Source organism: Chiloscyllium plagiosum, chromosome 10, assembly GCF_004010195.1.
Source record: "Chiloscyllium plagiosum isolate BGI_BamShark_2017 chromosome 10, ASM401019v2, whole genome shotgun sequence".
Lineage (NCBI taxonomy): Eukaryota > Metazoa > Chordata > Chondrichthyes > Orectolobiformes > Hemiscylliidae > Chiloscyllium > Chiloscyllium plagiosum.
In genome coordinates this window covers 30,550,027-30,568,918 of record NC_057719.1, presented here as the reverse complement: position 1 = coordinate 30,568,918, position 18,892 = coordinate 30,550,027, and the positions used below count along the sequence as shown (strand labels likewise).

Genomic DNA, 18,892 nt, shown 5'->3' with positions numbered 1-18,892 from the left:
AAACAACACACTGAGGAACCTGCAAAAAAATGGACAGATAACCAGGTTTGACCTACAGAGAATGAATCCTGAAAGTAACACCACCCCCAGATTCTATGGACTACCTAAAGTGCACAAACCAGACATCCCACTCAGACCCATCGTATCTCTACCAGAGACACCATCACACAAACTGGCTAAAGAACTACAACAGAAACTGAAACACCTGATCAGCGGATCCAGACACTCTATACAGTCAACACAGGAATTCTTGGACACCATCAGAAATATACACATAGACAAGGAAGAAACTATGGCCTCATTCGATGTAACGGCACTGTTCACCTCTATCGACAAAACCCTAGCCAGAGAAACAATAGCCAACCTGCTGGACATACAGAACAGACAACAAGACAGGGAACCTATCAACAAAGACTGCATACTCAAACTACTGGACCTGTGCCTCACAACACACTTCACATTCAACAACCAAATATATGAACAAATCAACGGCATACCATGGGCTCACCCATCTCTGGACTCATAGCAGAAGCTGTAATGCAAAGATCAAACCACTATAAATGCCAGAGGAAACAACACAGAAGTGCTTCATAGGAGGCTCCCAAGCACTGAGGATGTCACCTAGACAGGGGACGAAACGTCTGCAACACAAATTCCCAGCTCGTCGAACAGAACCACAACAACGAACACCCGAGCTACAAATCTTCTCACAAAGTTTTATTAAGTTATTAATAGTCTAACTTCCTAAGTAAATTTACGTAACTGCAGGGGAACCCTTCAACCTCTCTGATTTAGATTCTCAGACTCCGTTTTGGAGGGTTTTAGGCATCGGGAAATTGCCCAGTGGTATCTTCAATTTCCTGGGTTGCTCCCTTGGAGTCTGCTATGCTGAAGTTTCTGCAGGGTCCCAGTGTGAAACTCCCATCTACTCTGCAAAAAGGACTCTGGCTTCAGAAACTCCAGGCCATGGTTGTTCATCTGAGTGTGTGAAAAGTCATACCCCTCAGTATAAATTCAAATGCAATTTTACAGCTATGAAGGACTGAGAGAAAGATTATAAATTCATGCCGATTTTATTTATAACAATACTTTGATTGATTAACTCCAGAAATATTTAAATTCAGTACTCAATATCTTTGTATTCAAGTTAGCACAAACATTTTAAAAAATGGTCTTACTGTATTTAGGAATCATATTGTGCACATCTAGTTACTGAAGTTTTAGTTCTAAAGAATTTTCTTATTTTTTTGATTTTAATTGAATTATGTATTGGGTTGATTAGAATTATATTTCAGCTTAAATTACTCCTTTTTTTACAAATTATTGCAGCAAGGTCAATTGGCCTAATAGATCCATGCCTTTGCTTATGCTCCAGAACAATATCATTCCACATTTCTTCTTCTAACCACATTATCAAATCCTTCTATTCCTTTTTCCCTAATATGCTAATTCCAACTTTGTCTTAAATATGTCTGTGTTATTTACTTTGTCCAATCCGTATGGCAATGAGATGTCTCACTGACAAGGGGAAACATCATATTCTTCTGTAATTTTAGAACATTTCTATCAGGGCATCATTTGGTTTGGTCTTTTCTCAAGAAAGAGCTCTAGCCAACTCATGCTGTCCTGCTGATACTTTCCAAATTGTGAAGTGATTATTTCTACTGAAATGCACAAAGGACGTGGACATGGTTCGTTGGAAACTGTAATTTGGGTGACATTTTTGTTCACCGAGATGAGCAGAAATTAGTTCTGGAAATTGGTACTTTTTTCTTCTTTGTGCACCCAGACTTTCTATTACCTGGCCACAAAATACACCTAATCTCAATACCACTAGTATGATATTTTGATATCAGTTTTGCCCAGATATTTTAGATGCATAAAAAGCCTCTGAAGTGGCCAAAGTGAAGTCTTGAGTGCAATAATGGTTTTGCCCATATTTAATGCACAGAAATCACCGTGCAGCTCCTGACCCGATCCCCAACCCAATTGCAGAAGCTCGGATACCCAACCCAAGAAGAGTGGGCCCCTTCGATCTTCAGGCTCAGTTATTTGGCCCTGATGTCACAACACCATGCCATCCCTGACTGGAGCCAATTACTAGAAATTACCATGGATCATATATACTATTGTCATGATTCTCTGAGCACCTGCATTTCTGACCCTCTGAGGAATCTCAAACCAGAATCTCCAGAGAAGACAAGAGGCAGAGAGCATTGGGATTTTTCAGAATTGTGGGATTTTCAATGCTCAGGGAGCAATTTGCTCATGGCCCTATATGAGTTCTCGTTTAAACTTGGAGGAAAACAATCTATCCCGTCAAGAAGCCGCATTTGTGCAAACACTTGTAGATCATCAAGAATTCCTAAGGTTTTGTACCGAGATACCTTTTGTCCCTAAGATGCTGCCAAAAGTGGCAACTTTGTAAACTTTTCATTGTCCTCATGTGAGTGCGTGTGACAATAAACCTAATTCTAATGCTGAATGCCTGGTATCCATGGAGTTGATTTTAATGAGACACTCATTTGTCCCTTACATTTTGAGCCATGATATGATGTGCATGGTGCATTGGGCGGGAGTTGGGTGGTGGTGGTGGGGGGGGTGATAACTGCTGAGATTCTAAAGTGGGAAATCAGATCTAGCAGCTGGCATGGCTTTTGTATTGAGATTATGAATGTTTTTGTACAGATCGGTTTCTTAGAACTGCAGATTTTGGGAGAGAAGCTTCAGGTTCTGCAGGGGTAACTCTGTTAACTGCCCGATTGCTTTACAGCGGACCACTCGCTATTTTAAGATGTCACACTTTTTCTCTCTCTTTCTCATCTTCTCTCCACCTGAAAAGGTGTTTGTTATTCCAGATTGGTTGAGGATGGAGTCTCTTTTTATCTAGAAATCATTAAATCATTCTTAGCTGACATTATGTTGTTAAAACTTAAGTCATTTTCCATATGTCATTAGCATCTTGGAGACAGTTCATTTCCCACCTGGGATTTGTAGCATTTGTTCTTGTCAATGCACAATTTAAATTCTCATAATAAGTCATTAATGAATTTCATTAAGTCATGTTCAAGAGTTTTATTTATATGTCTGGATATGTCTCTCTGCAACTTATAAAGTTGGCATTGGTAAAAGTCAGGTGACTTTAGCAGCCTTTTTTAACTTCTTGGCCAGTTACAAAAAAAAATGGTATTGTGTAAGTCTTTTCCTGCAGGTTACCATTTGGATTACAGCACTTTATTTTCTGTGCAAGTTGCAATGACGTTATTAGAAATTGTGACCTCCGTCATCAGATACAGATTGCCAACTTCTTCATGTCAAAGGCAATGAGTCCCAAGCTGTACACAAAAGTAAAGACCAAAATGGATACAGATTCTTCTAAACCCTTAATGTGACCTGTACTTTTCAGACAGACCCTCCAGTGCACCAAGCATTGTTATCGGCTTCTCCCACTTTTCAGGCTTCTTTGGATCTCAGTCTGTGAGGGCCTGGTCTGACTCCTTTACAAAACGAACTTAGTCCTCAGCAATGATCTGAACTAAGTCAATGGTACTCCTGCCATGGTGTGGTTGCTGCCCACTTGAACCCATGATTAGATTCCCTACAGTGTGGAAACAGGCCCTTCAGCCCGACAAGTCCACACTGACCATCCGAAGAGTAACCCACCCAGACCCATTTCCCTCTGACTAACGCACCTAACACTCTGGGCAATTTAGCATGGCCGATCTACCTGACCTGTGGGAGGAAACCAGAGCATCCGGAGGAAACCCATGCAGACACTGGGCGAATGTGTGAACTCCACATAGACAGTCTGCCTGAGGCTGGAATCGAACCTGGGTCCCTGGTGCTGTGAGGCAGCAGTGCTAACCACTGAGCCACCATGCCGCCATTGTAAACTCTTTCTGATCTAGCTGGTAAGTTATGCATTGTCCCAGTTTCTAAATTGGTTGCTACTTATACAATCCATTATTTTTGCTGTCCTCACTCTCCGAATTGGGGAGCACAAGGTGGCTGTTGCTTATTTTGCTCTTATTCCAAGTATGTGTAGTGGATTTTTTTGTTCCTGAGAGCTTATAATGATAAAGCTAGAAGTTGAAGGTTGAAACCTATAGGAGGCCATAACTCGTGAGAGCATGTGAAGCATGGGAACAAATGTAGCTTTGTGGATTAGAATCAGAAATAATTGTGCATCTGTAAGAAACCTGAAGGAACCATGTATCTTGATTACTCTAGTTCTGCCTTAGCCTCTGGGTTTTCCACTTCCCTTCTGATCATACTTCTTCAATGAAAGTGTAGTGTGCCTGACCTCTACAGTTTGGTCCTGATGCTAACTAGCCCTGAAAGAAAATATAAAGATTAAATATTTTTCTTCTCTTCATTTTTGGACTATGGACTAGAAAATGGAGATGCTGCTTTAAACCAAGGAAACTGTACAAAAAGATGGCTTTAGTTTTAAAAGTCATGTTTCTTGGAGCACATGGTGAGCTGTATATAATGTTGCTTCTTTCTGGAACTGAGAGAGCAAATGCAAACAAAACAGAGCCAATCGATTCTGAACTAGGAAACAATTGCTTGACAACAACATTTTGATTGGCATCTCCCCAGGTAACCATGGCATGTGTGAGGCCAGTGCAGCAGAAATACCTTGCCTGCAAAGAGAAAGCTCTCTTTGTGTGTCTGTTTCCTCAGTGGAAGTATAAAAAAAGTCTCCAGTAACATTCAACTGTTGCCTATTTCTTTATAAATTCCCTTGTTGAAAGGTTAAAAATCACACGATGCCAGTTTATAGTCCAACAGATTTATTTGAAAACACAAGGTTTGGAGCTTTGCTCCTTCTTCAGACTCGCACCTAAAGAAAGAGCGAAGTTCCCAAAGCTTGTGTTTTCAAATAAACCTGTTGGACTGTAACCTGGTGTCGTGTCATTTTTGACCTTGCCCAATCCAGGGAGATTAACAGGATAAATGTTGACACGTTTCAATTCATGGGGGAATCTCAAATTAAGAAACATAGTTTTACATAAGTGTCCCTTTATTCTGTAACTAAGATGCAAAGGAATTTCTTCTCCTAGATGGTCGTGAATGTCTGGTATTGTCTACCCCAGAGAGTAGTTGAGGTTGGATCACTGAAAGTATTTAGAGGAGGTAGATAAATTTTTTTAAATATTGGGGAATTGAGATCTTTGAAGAGCTGGCAAAATTGAGAAGTTGAGGCCTTGGGCGGATCAGCCATGATCGTATTGAATAGCTACCCCTGTTCCTTATTCTTATGGTCTTAATGTCCTTGGCTTTCTTTGTGTGTGTCAGTTTGTAAAGGGAGAATTTAAGAAGAGGTAAAGTTTAAGCTGTAGAATTATAAATTCGCAATTTGTATTTCTTTTCTGCCATTGGGTAAAGACAATTTGTTCATAATAAGTGGGGATGTTTGTTAGCTCAATTGGCAGGATAGCTGGTTTGCAATGCAAAGTGAGACCAACAGCATGGGTTCATTTTCCAAACCGGCTGAGGTTACCATGAAGGACCTTCTTTCTCAGTCTCTACCCTAGCCTGAGCAAGGTGACCCTCAGATTAAACCACTTCCGGTCATCTTTCTAATGAGACAGCAGCCTATGGTCTGTAGAACTACAGTAAATTTACCTTTACTTAACAAATAGTTACTTTGTGGTCAAATACAAAAACCTGATGAGTATTTACTTTTAACCGAGTTTGTCAGTCAGGTAAATGGCGTCTTTGGATATTTTGAATAAATCTTTTCAGATTGCTGATGGCTCTGGAAGTGGTGTGACTTGATTTTCAGCACACTAAACCAATGAGTTGTGACAGAAGAAAGTTGATCATGTGCATACTTTTCTGTGCGCTTGTGCGAGAGAGAGACATACCACACATGGGTGGCACGGTGGCCCAGTGGTTAGCACTGCTGCCTCACAGCGCCAGAGACCCGGGTTCAATTCCCGCCTCAGGCAACTGTCTGTGTGGAGTTTGCACGTTCTCCCCGTGTCTGCGTGGGTTTCCTCCGGGTGCTCCGGTTTCCTCCCACAGTCAAAGATGTGCAGGTCAGGTGAATTGGCCATGCTAAATTGCCCCTAGTGTTAGGTAAGGGGTAAATGTAGGGGTATGGGTGGGTTGTGCTTCGGTGGGGCGGTGTGGACTTGTTGGGCCGAAGGGCCTGTTTCCACTCTGTAATTAATCTAATCTAATCTAACATGACATGCACCTTGGGTGTGAATGTTGCCTGTGAATAATAAAATATTGTAAGTTGTCTGTATGTCAGTGTATAATGAAATGGTGGAAGAGTTGCTTTGAGGTTTTAGAAACGAATACTTTTGATCAGCTTGTTTGGGCAATCTCCATGAACCCGAACCTTCTGACTCCGTTATTGAGAAGTTGCTTGGTACTAATCTTTGTCCTTTTCCCTGTAACTCTGCACATTGTTTCTATTTAAGTAATCATCCAGTGCCCTCTTGAATAACTTAGTTGAACCAGGCTTCACCAAGCTTCCAGAAAACATGTCCCAGACCCTAATCACTCACTGTATAAAATAGTTTTTTTCTCACCTTGCATTTGCTTCTTTTGCAAACACTTTAAAACTGTGTTCCCTGACTATCTACTCTATCCAGCCTCTTCATGATTTTGAAAATCTGTATCAGATGTCCTGTTGGCCTTCTTCATATCAACAGCCTTGCCCGCATCAATCCTCTCTGTTACCTCTTTAAAAAACTTCAAGTTAGTTAGACACAAATTTCCCTTAGCAAATCTATTCTGACACTACCGGATCAACTCAGATTTTTCTGTGTGACTATTAATTCTATGTCAAATAATTGTCTCTGGAAGTATCTCCACCACTAAAGTTAAATTGACTGGTCTATAGTTGATGGGCCTCTCTGTACAACTTTTTTTTAATGAACAAGGGCGTAATGTTTGCAAATCTCCAATCTCCCAGCATTGCCCCAAATTCAGGAAAGATTATAGCCAGTGTCTCTGCAATGTTTGTTCACTTTCTTCAATATCCATGGATGCATCTCACCCAGTCTTGATGCCTTATTAAGTTTACATATCAACAGCTTATTCGGTATCTCCTTTTCAAATTTAAACCGTTCAAGTGACTGAGTTTTCTCCCCTGTCACCAAGGTCTGGGCTGAATCTGCCTTGTTAGCAAAGATAGCAAACTACTAATTTAACATCTCATCATGCCTCGTGCCCCAATATGTAAATTCCTGTTTTGGTTCCTAATTAGCCATTTTCTTCCTTTTAACACACCTATACTATTGCTATGCTTTTAGAGGACTTTGAAATTTCCTTTTTTGCTATGGATTGGTCACATACTGCTGTAGAAAGTTTTCCTGAATGCAGTTTAGGAACACTTCTCCCTCATTGCCTTTCACACTACGATTATCGTAGTCTTATACGGATAAATAATATTTCCATTATTATTATTCTATGATGTTAACACCTTGCTCTAACTTCCTTGTAGATTTACTGCACTATATCCTCCCCACAAGCTGCTGATCTGTAGATTACACCTGGCAATGTAACTGCACTTTCCTTATTCCTTAGCTATAGGTAACCAATTCTGTCCTTGATCCCTTGTGAATATGCTCTTTTTTCCTGTATTGCACTGTTCTCCTTACCTGAAATTGTCACTCCTCATTTTTTTGGTTCCTGTCTATTTTGTCTGAACAAGTTAGCAGGAATATTTAACATGCAGACTTGCCTTTCCTTAAGCCAGGTCTCTCTTATCACCATACATCATAATTCCACAAGACAATCTGTGCATGTACCTCCCTAATTGTATTAATAAGACTGTGTGCAGTCATATACATGCAGTAAAACACTGATTTGGGATGCTTTAATTACTCCAACTCGAAATAAGTACTCCTTACTCCAACTCATCCTATTAACTTGTTGTTGTCTATTTTAGTGCTATGTATCTCTCCCAGCACTTTGCACACCCAGATCACAATGTCCCATGAATCTAAAGCCCACCATCCCCGCCCCCCCAAGCATCTTACCAGTCCCGTATTATTTTCCTATTTCTGTAGTCACTTGCAAGAGGCACTGGGAATAATCTGAAAATTACTATTTTAGAGGTCACCTTTTCTAATTTCTCTACCTGGTTTTCTAAATTCCAATTTCAGGATTACATTATCTTTCTAACCTCTGTCATTAGTATCAAAATGGAGCGTAACCTCTGGCCATTTGATCTCCTGCAGAAGAATGCCATGCAGCCATCTATGGTATCTTAATCCTAGAATCAGGGAGGCAACAAGATATTGTGGAGTCTCTTTGATGGCTGCAGAAAAAACCTGCCCAGTCCTGTAACTAAAGAATCCCCTATCAGTAATGCCCCTCCACACTTTTCTGCTCCCGCCCCTATACAACTGGAATACTGGTGATGCCATGGAGTTGGCTGTTTCTGCACTTCTCCAAGGATCCATCACCCTCATCAATATCTGGAATGGAAAACTGGTTAGTGAGTTGGAGCTCTGGGGACTTCTGTACTACCTTTCTAGTTCTCTTGGACTGCCTGGCAGTCATATCTACTGCTTTCCCCTAACTTGCAGTATGACCACCTCTCTGAACATGCTATCCATGTAATTCTCTGCTTCGTGGATGTGCCGGTGACTGTAACTAGTGCTTGACCTTTGAAAACTGAAGCTCAACCTTGTGCAGCTAGTGATTCTTGCTGCAAATAGACTCTTCTGGATCATGAGAAGCATCCAGGCCTCCCCAAATGCCACAGGATGAGCATTCCACTTGGCCAACTTGTTCTGCCATGCCTTGACCTTACATATTTGAGAGAATCACTTTATCTTTCATTATTCTGAATTGGTTGAACACATTTTATCCTATTTCTTGTGCAGTTAACTAAATAAACTGGAGATTAGTTAAAGGAGTAATTTTTCACCATCATTCACAAATCAACTCAATCTCCTGTGCCTATAGATTCTTTCTTTCCCTGTACTAGCTTAGAAATTTACATTTTTCAAAATTACTAACGTTGAAACACAGTCCCAACAGCAACTGCTCAATCAACTCATGAATTCATTATATTGGAATTTTTAGACATTTATTTCCAAACTTAGCTGTATATCCCAGAATGCATGCTCTCTTTTAGGTTTGACTGTTCTCATCCCTGTAAGGTATTAGCATATCACCCATCTCGCCAAAATAACCCCTTTTAGTTTCCTGCCTAAATGCTTTTGTTGAACTTTGCTGAAATTACCAATTAGAAATGATCTTGAAGTATCCTAGAGTTTAAAATATAAGATTATGCCTGCAGGTAATCTGAAGCAAGTCTGTTAGACATAGCTTCAGTTTGAAACATGTCAGTTAGTGACAATAATTTTAAGATCTTAATTTCAAAGATCAACTGAAGAGTTTTAATTCATTCTGTAAAACTATTGTGCACATTTTATATAATCTATAAAATTGTAGAAATTATTAATATTTTATAAGTGTGGATTAAGGACCATTCTCTTCCTTTTCTTAGAAACAATACTGAAATGCTATCATGTTCTTCAAGCAGTTGAATTAAAACTATAGTTCATAAAGATATATTCATGATTTATAGCTCTCGAGATGCACCTTCACTGAAGAACAAGAAGGATCCTTCACAGTTTACTTCATCACAGGTTAGGTGATAATTCACTTCTACTGTAGGCAATCTTAAATGATATACTAAACGAATAATCTTTGTATTGTGGTAATGAAAGAGACTGAATATTCTTTACACAAAGTATAATTCATATTCTATGATAAAATTAATGTTCTTCATATGACCAAATGCTTTTAAAATTTTTAGTTTTAGAAATTACAATGTAAATTAATGTGTATAAGTTTTGGAATGTGACGTGTGATTGCTGAAGCTGAAGCACTTGGGATCGCATTCAGACATAAATTCAGGATAGATAATCCTTCGTGATCACTTCTTGTGGTCCCTTTATCATCACAGATTGCAATTTTGATGAACCTCATGTAACACCAAAGAAACAGCTGCATACACAGGTTACAACAAAGGGTGTGAGTTCCAACAGTACCATGGCTTTATTGCTGAAGAATCTAGAAGTATTCATGATTTTAGTCAAGTCATTTCCATACAGGTGCAACATGAAGTTTACCCAATCATTTCCAGTGGTTTAATATTGCTGAATTTCCTATCAAATCTTGCCACTACTAGTATGTTAGCCACTGAGAATCCTGGAACCAATGGTTCATTTCCTGATATCCATAAACCTTACCACCACCTCCATGAGAGAAGTCAAGCGCGTGGTGAAATATTGTTCTCTTTCCTGGATGGGTGCAGGCACAACAATGTTCAAGAAGCTAGACTTTATTCAGGGCAAAGTAGTTTCACTGATTTGGAACTCATCCATCAGTTTACCTATAGACTTCTTCCACCACTAGCCCCTATGTGTCAACTATGTACAGAATACACTACAGCAACTCACCTAGATTTTTTTAAACTCTTTTTAAACCTGCAATTTCCATAACCTGAAGGACACTGGCAAAAAGTTCATGAAAACACCATCAGTCCCAAGTTTCCCCTCAAATGCCCCCCTGACTCGGAAATATATAGCCATTACTTAATTCTCATTAGGTTTCTCTATTTATCTTCATCTCATGCACAGTGATAGCTGGAGAAGAAGGCTCAATATCATTTTTCAAACTAGGGATGTTTTTTAAAGCTATTGGCCTTCCAAATGTTGCCGCTATCTGCAGAATGAGTATTTTAAAAATGATAATCATTGTAAATTTTAATATTGATGTATGTTAGTTGTAAATTCATCGAGTTCTGGTCAATTAGAATAGTATGGTGACATTTTAAATATCATGTATATTCAGTAGAACGATAAGGTGTATAAAGTTTTTCTGGTCGGCTGTTTATAATAAACAGATTCGCTCTGATGATAAAGAGGACAGGGATGTTTTATCTCTCAATTCCCATTGCAAAGAGCTACAAGAAAGTTTTGAACACCCTTATGATTACTGTGTAGAAAGGTATGTATTCAAATAAAAGTCTAAATGTCTTGTACATATTTTGTTCTTCTCTGATACTTTCCTGTTGTTATGGCTAGACTGTCATATTTGCCGTTTTTGATTTCTTTCTCTTTCCCTTTAGTTCTCCATTTCTGTTTCAGTTATCTCTCTAACTTTCTAGTCTTCAAAATAAATGTCATTATTAGTCCCACTCACCAAATGTTTGACTAAAGCAGATCCTGATGAAGGGCTTTTGCCCGAAACGTAGATTTTCCTGCTCCTCGGATGCTGCCTGACCTGCTGTGCTTTTCCAGCACCACACTCTTGACTCTAATTTCCAGCAGTACTCACTTTCGCATAAAGCAGATCTTTTCCCTAGAGTTCACATAACAGTGTTTTGGGTCATTGATTATGTATTAATTTTTCTGTCCAAAAATAATCCATTCATAAAGTTATGTTTTTGTTTCCCTTTTCTCAATCTAACAAACATCCAAGATGTCCAGAATCATAGCTGGCAAATGTGGTTACTGAGAGCACATGCAAATGATTGGACAAATTATAGTAATGTTTAACCATATCATTAAAAATCTAACCATCATCAAATGCTTTCAACAGCACAAAATAAAAATTCTACATTTTAGATTCCTTGGGGTGTTCTGAGACTGAGCTTATGGCCTAAAGAGATGGCAGAATTCTCTGAGCACTACTTTCATAATCTGTAGGTGACATGCATGTGCTATTGGCTTAGGTGGCAATGTAAGAGTTGTTACCTGTAAATCCTAATTCTCTAGATGGATAAGGACCCTAGCTGAAAGCTCTTCATCCTTCTTCCTATGCTAGCATTTATCATCATCTTTGACTCCAGTGCACAATTTCCCTGTTCATGCCATATTTCAAATAAGGTTCCAATCATAGTACCCATGAGTGGTAGCAAGTTGTATAAACAAATAAATTTGGAGCAGGATTAGGTGATTCATCCCTTTGACCTACTCTACAATTCAATGACTTCATAACTGAGCTAATTTAACTTAAATACACATTCTTGCCAAGCCTGATAATCTTTCAACCCCTCGCTTAACCACAATACTGTTAATGTTCAGACCTGGCTATATCACAATTGAAAAAAGAAACATCACAATAAGTGATTAAATTTGTCAATAATGCTAGAAATTGTAAAGTCTTCATTTTCTTGAGAATTAACTACCCTAATTTGATATCAGATGCTAAAAAATCCAAACTATCACTAGGTTTATTCTATTGACCACCCAGTCAGCAAAGAGGTGGAGTGGAGTGCGGGCTGGGGAGTTTGATCAATTAAAAGGTAATGAAAGTATATGAAACGCCTATTATTTTAATGGAATATTTTAATCAACCCAAGATAAACTGGGAAAATCTAAATGGTTTAGTGTCAGTGTTACTGAATATAAAGCATAACTATTTCTTTGCGTAGTATCTCTTGCAGCTTTCTTATTGCAATATGCATTTTTTAAAGACTCAGAAAACATGCAGGTTCTGGAAATCAGAGTTGTGCTGAGTGAATAATGATATTAAAGTAATAAAGTTATAAAAATAATTTTGGAATCAAGAACATCCAAAACCAGGACCCAATACCTGAAAGGATTAAATTTAATAGAATGAGGCAACCAATAAAGTAACTAAATTGAGGAAGGTTGATCAATATTATGTTAGCTTAATACAACTGCAGTACATTTAAAGGTATATTGTTGAACATGTGCGATAAATGTATGTGCAAGAGCTTAATTAAACCAACATTCCATGTGCATCAATAACAAGTTGAAAATTAGGCAAAGCAAAAGTCTAACCTGTACAAATATTGCCAGAAGAAAGGGAAATCATTCACTGGAATGTGCAAAACTGCAAGAATATACTAACAGGATGATCAGAAGAACAGGAGAATTTAGACAAGAAAATGGAAGTTGGTATTGAGTAGAACAGTAAAAACAATTAAGAGCAGAAGAAAAATGCAATCAGCAAAGATGTGACATTAGTACAAAGTTGTATACAACTTTTAACTTATCAGTGATTAACAACTTCATAACTATCTGTAGATAAACAACAAAAAATAGTCTCACGTGGAGGTCTATTTGCAACTGTTATGGACGAAGTCAACCACCCCCCTCCTCCCCCCCTAAAAAACATGTCCAGGAGAGAGCCGAAACTCTAACTTTTTCTTAATTTAAAGACAAGTGCCAGGCTTTGCATTCCGAATGCAATTCAATTGGTCAAACTACTAGGGTTGGAGCAAAACACACTTTATTCATATACTGTAGTTAAAATATAGACAAAATAAAAGAAGAGAATTAACTTAACTGTAAAACTCTATCGAAATACTTAAAATTATAAACTAATCATTAACTGTTCCAACATAGTAACATTTCATAGGTACAGCCTTGACAAAGGCAAAGTTAATAAAATAGATTGTCTCATATGTAATTCTAGATTTAGGAAGAGAACCACAGCTTTTAGCTGTAACAGTGGGAGGAAAGAAAGCTTCTACATCCAGCTTCAAGACTCAAGCAACTGCTGCTGAATGCTATCCTGGTTTTATGGGAGTTTGATCCCACCCATTCAGGCCACTTCTATTCTTCCAACTTTTTGAAAAAAGCCCAAGGCCTCATGAGCTATTTATTTTATTGGCTTGGAACAAGACGCTTGGTACCTCTGAGTCAATCACACTTCATTTTAAAAATTAGGACAAAACACACCCCTTAAAGCCATAGCTTTGTCACAATCATAATCATGGACTGCCAACTTTCTGAAGCAAACAGTACATGGGCAGTTACCATGTGAATTAATAGAAATCACTCGGTGTACGTACAAAGAACGAGACATGCTTTAATATGGGAAGTAATCAGTCATTGTGTCCATCATCTCAAGGTTTCTTTAGCTATGTTGAATTTCATCTACACATTTAATTTTCTTGTTAATATTCTTTTGAAGATAAGACCTTTTCATACATAAATGCATAGTTCCTCACAGATAGGAATTACAGCCTGCCTACTGTGTAGAAACACATGCCTTGGCCCGGCTGGTATATTTATATTTCAGTCAAGCTTTCTCGAATTTTAATGTCACAATGAATCTACTGATTATTTTGTTAGGAATTTAAAATATTGCTAAAACTAGTGATTATATTTACAAGAACATACATTGACTGAGGTTTGGCAATGACAGTAACAAATTGATAAATAGAGCTATGTTAGTTACAAACCACCATTTCCAAATAAAAGGTTAAGGCACATTAATTTCCATCTGCCAATGAAATACCTCTTCTATTATTTGGTTTCATATCCAAATTAATTATTTATCTTCTACTTATTTTATTAAATAGCTCTAGTAATATGGAAGATCCGTCTAACACCCTTGTTCTAAAATGGAGCTTGACAAAAAAACAGGAATCTGTAGGCCAGTTAGCCTAACATCTGACATTGGCAAAAAGATAGAATCTATTATAAAGACTATTATAGCAGATTGGTTAGAAATGCAAAATATGATGGAGCAGGATTAGAATGGCTTCAGGAAGGGGAAGTCATGCCTGACAAATTTATTACAGTTCTTTGAGGAGGTAACAAACTGAATAGATAAAGAGAACCAATAAATGTAATTCATTTGGATTCCAAAACACATTTGATAAGGTACTTCACATAAATCTACTTAGTAAAATAAGAGCCCCTTGTGTTGGAGGTGGTATATTAGCATGGATAAAGGATTAGCTAATTAAATAGGAGACAGAGAGTTGAGGTAAAGATGGCATTTTCAGGATGATAACCTGGAACTAATGCCACAGGTATCATTACTGAGGAAATAATTATTTACAGTACTTATTAATGGTTTGAATGGCAGAGTAAATGTATTATCGCCAAGTTTGCAGATCTACCAAGATATACATGGGAAGAGAGATAGTGAGAATGATGAAAGCTCTACAGAGGGATAGAGACAGGTCAAGTGAATGATCAAAACTTGGTAGGTGGGATATAATGTGGGAAAATGTGTGGTCATGCATTTTGGCAGAAAAATAGAAAAGTTGAATATTATTTAAGCATGGAAAGACTGCAGAAAACTGCGGCACAGGGGGATTTAAAGGTTCTTGTACATTAATTATAAAAAGCTTGCATCCAAGTTCAAAGTAATAGAGAAGGCAAATGGAGTGTTAACCTTTATTTCATAGGGAAAAGTCTTGATAAACTGTATCAAGCATTATTCATGTCATACCTGGAATACTGTAAAAAGTTTGGTCCCCTTGTCTCAGGAAAGATATACTAATATTGGAGGTAGTCCAGAGAAGATTGACTAGATTGATTCCTGGTATGGAGGGATTTTCTTAGGGGAGATTGAGTAGGCTGAAGTTGTACTCATTAGATTTTAGAAGCATGAGAGGAGACCTTATTGAAGGAAATGGAATTCTTAGGGAGTATGACAGCGTAAATATGGAGAGGTTATTTCCCCTTGAGGGAGTGTCTAAGTCCAGATGGCAGAGTAAGGGGTTGCCCACTTAAGACAGAGATGAAGATAATTTTTTCTCTCAGAGGGGGAGTCTGTGGAATTCATTACCACATAGGGCTGTCAAGACTGGATCATTAAGTACATTTATTCAATTCTGAAATGGACTGATTTTTAATCGGTATGCAAATCGAGCATTATAGGGAAAAGATAGGAAAATGGAGTTGTGGATTATTAGATCAGCCATAATCTCATTGAATTTGAGGGGCTAAATGTCTATATTTATGATAAGTCTTATGGTTTTTTTGATTAAATCTTGAATTACATGGCTCATAAACCTCTAGCAATAATTATAAAAACAAATCTCAGTTTTCTGATGCAGTTGGAAATATTTCCAAGTAGTGGTCACTAAATTGTGTTAGCTTACACGTATGCAAAGGCAAAAGTTGCAGGATTTTTTTTTAGTATTGTGTAGAGAACTCCAGTGTTTGGGTTTAACTTATGTGCAATGATAATTTGATGTGCAGGAACACCATAGAAAAAAATGTCATTTCTATTCCGCATGATCGAAAGGATTGTTTCTAGGAATGCAGTGAAGTACAATGGTAGATATTACTGCTTGAGTGAAAGTATACATCTGCAATATTAAGTCTTTAAACTTGTAAGAGTGGGTTTTCAAAATAAACATGAGTTAAATGAGAACTGAAGGTGATGGAATGAAGAAATTTCACAAGTAGCTACAACTCAAGATATTTCAAGAAGCGTAATCAAATTTTGCTTGTTGCTTGGTTGACTTTGACATCCATTGTTTACATTGTAACCCCTATGATCGTCTATTCAAATCAATTATTTTCAGATTATCTTCTTCAAATAAAATCAAGTCATCAATTATGCAGAAAGTTAAGGCTGAGTAAGTACTGTACTTTATTTCATTATGGTTGTTATTAATGGCAAAGTTATTCAAACTGAGAACTCTCAGAATTCTTGAAGTCATCTGATTTTCTGTCTGTCATAGTCAGAGTTCTGTTTTTCTTTCATATTTGTTGTTCTTGCTATGTATGCTGCATTAATTACATTGTTTTCCTTTGGGTTGTTGACACTACTTTTGGGGATGTAAAGCTGTGCTAATTTTCTAGCAAACCGTGGGCGGCACGGTAGCACAGTGGTTAGCACTGCTGCCTCACAGCGCCAGAGACCCAGGTTCAATTCCTGCCTCAGGCGACTGACTGTGTGGAGTTTGCACATTCTCCCTGTGTCTGCGCGGGTTTCCTCCCACAGTCCAAAAATGTGCAAGTTAGGTGAATTGGCCATGCTAAATTGCCCGTAGTGTTAGGTGAAGGGGTAAATGTAGGGGAATGGGTCTGGGTGGGTTGCGCTTCGGCGGGTTGGTGTGGACTTGTTGGTCCACACTGTAAGTAATCTAATCTAACATTTTATAGGTAATATTCAGAGCGAAATATACTAAAAATAATAATGTTTGATCTCAGTATCTAGCCCCTTAATTTGAAATCTCTCAAAATCTTGTAAGTTGGAGTGATAAATAATTAACTGGTTCCTCTAGTCTTCCAAAACTGTCACACTAGATTGTACTTACAGGTTACTTACTGCCATATGCATTTCCCTGCAGAGAAGAGGAATTGAAGTATCTTGAGTTCATCTCTGATATTACCAGTGAAATATTGACTCGAGGATTATTTTCGAACAGGTAAATCTATCATAATTTAGCTAGCCTGTAGGTTCACTCTCTATCAAAAGCACTGTAGGTTCAAATAATTTTAAAGGTAAATGTAGGTAGTTTCAAATTGATAGAGTCACTAAGTTGAAAGTTATTTTGAAATGATTTGCATTTATTTAGATGCTCCATTTGATCTCTGAAAAAAAGAAATAAGATGCATCATAGAATTTGGGCTTCATTGGTTGGGCCATCATTGACTACCCATCCCTTGTTGTCCTTGAGTTGAGCCACCCTCTTGAAAACTGCTATTTATTCAATGCAGGTATGTCCACATTGCTGTTAGGTAGGGAGTTCCAGGATTTTAACCCAGTAACACTGAAGTACACATGATATATTTCTATCAGGATGATGGGTGATTTGAAGAGGAATTTCTGAGGAGTGTTCCCATTTACCTGCTGTCCTAGTGCTTCTAGATGGCAGTGGTCAGGGGTTTAGAAGGTGCTATCTAAGGAGCCTAAGTGAGTTGTGTGGTGCATCTTGTAGATAGTAGACTCTGCTGCTTCTTTGTGTTGATGATGTAGGGAATGAATGTTTGTGGGTGTGGTGTTTATCAAACTGGCAGCTTTGTCATAGATGATGTAAAGCTTCTTGAGTGTTGTTGGAGCTGCACTCATCCATGTGAGTATTCCATCACACTCCTGACTTGTGCCTTGTAGATGGTCGACAGGCTTTTTGGAGTCAGGAGGTGAGTTACTTGCCACAGTATTCCTAGTTTCTGACCTGCTCTGAAAGCTACTGTGTTTATACTGCAAATCCAGTTGAATTTCTAGTCAATGGTAATCCCCAGGACGTTGATAGTCAAGATGCTTGGCACCATTTATGATAAAGCAGCCCACTTGATAGGCACCACATCCTTAAGCCTCCACTCCGTAGTAGCAATGTGTACTAACCACAAGATGCACTTTAGAAATTCACCAAAGATCCTTCGACAACTCTATCATGACCATTTCCATTTAGAAGGACAAAGGCAGCAGATACAAGGAAACACAACCACCTGCAACATGCCCTCCAAGTCACTCACCATCTTGACCTAGAAGTATATCGCTATTCCTTCTCTGTTGCTTGGTCAAAATCTAGAATTCCCTCCCTGAGGGCATTGTGGGTCAACCTACAGCTTGGGGACTGTAGCAATTCAAGAAAGCCACTCAATACTACCTTCTCAAGGGCAGTTGGGGATGGGCAATAAATGACCAGGCAACGACATCCACATCCCACAAGTGAATTTTTTTTTTTAAAAGTTGTCAGGGCTTAGCCTTTACAGTGTGCAGTGCATTTAGCATTTGATATCATGCAGTGATGCTGGGATCCTCAGGAGGAGAGCAAGTTGGATCATCCACTCAGCACTACTGGCTGAAGATTGTTGCAGCTGCTTCAGCCTGATCTTTTGCACTTCTGCTGGGCTCCCCGTCATCAAGCATGGCAATATTTGTGGAGCCTCCTTCTCCAGTAAGTTGTTTAATTGTCAACCGCCACTTACAACTGGATGTGGAATGATTGCATAGCTTAGATCTGATCCTATGATATGGAATCATTTAGCCCTATATATCAGTTGTTGTTTATGCTTTTATGTATGCATGTAGTCCTGAGTTGTAGCATCACCAGACTGATTCCTCATTATTAAGAATGGTTGGTGCTGCTTCAGGATTCTTCATTAAATAAATGTTGATCTCCTGGCTTGATGGTAAAGGTAGAATGGGGCAAATTCCAGGCCATGAGGTTACAGAT

General features: G+C 38.4%; 1 protein-coding gene across 4 annotated transcripts in view; it reads left to right on the top strand.

Annotated features, from left to right (window-relative positions):
• LOC122553482 (spermatogenesis-associated protein 7-like) overlaps positions 1 to 18,892 on the top strand; it is an 84,168-nt gene that overhangs the window by 51,489 nt on the left and 13,787 nt on the right. For all 4 annotated transcript variants that reach the window (XM_043697292.1, XM_043697291.1, XM_043697293.1 and 1 more), the window contains 4 exons: positions 9,566 to 9,626; positions 10,889 to 10,992; positions 16,289 to 16,342; positions 17,060 to 17,137. In XM_043697292.1, the coding sequence (XP_043553227.1) occupies positions 9,566 to 9,626; positions 10,889 to 10,992; positions 16,289 to 16,342; positions 17,060 to 17,137 (297 nt within the window). The remainder of the gene's footprint in view (positions 1 to 9,565; positions 9,627 to 10,888; positions 10,993 to 16,288; positions 16,343 to 17,059; positions 17,138 to 18,892) is intronic.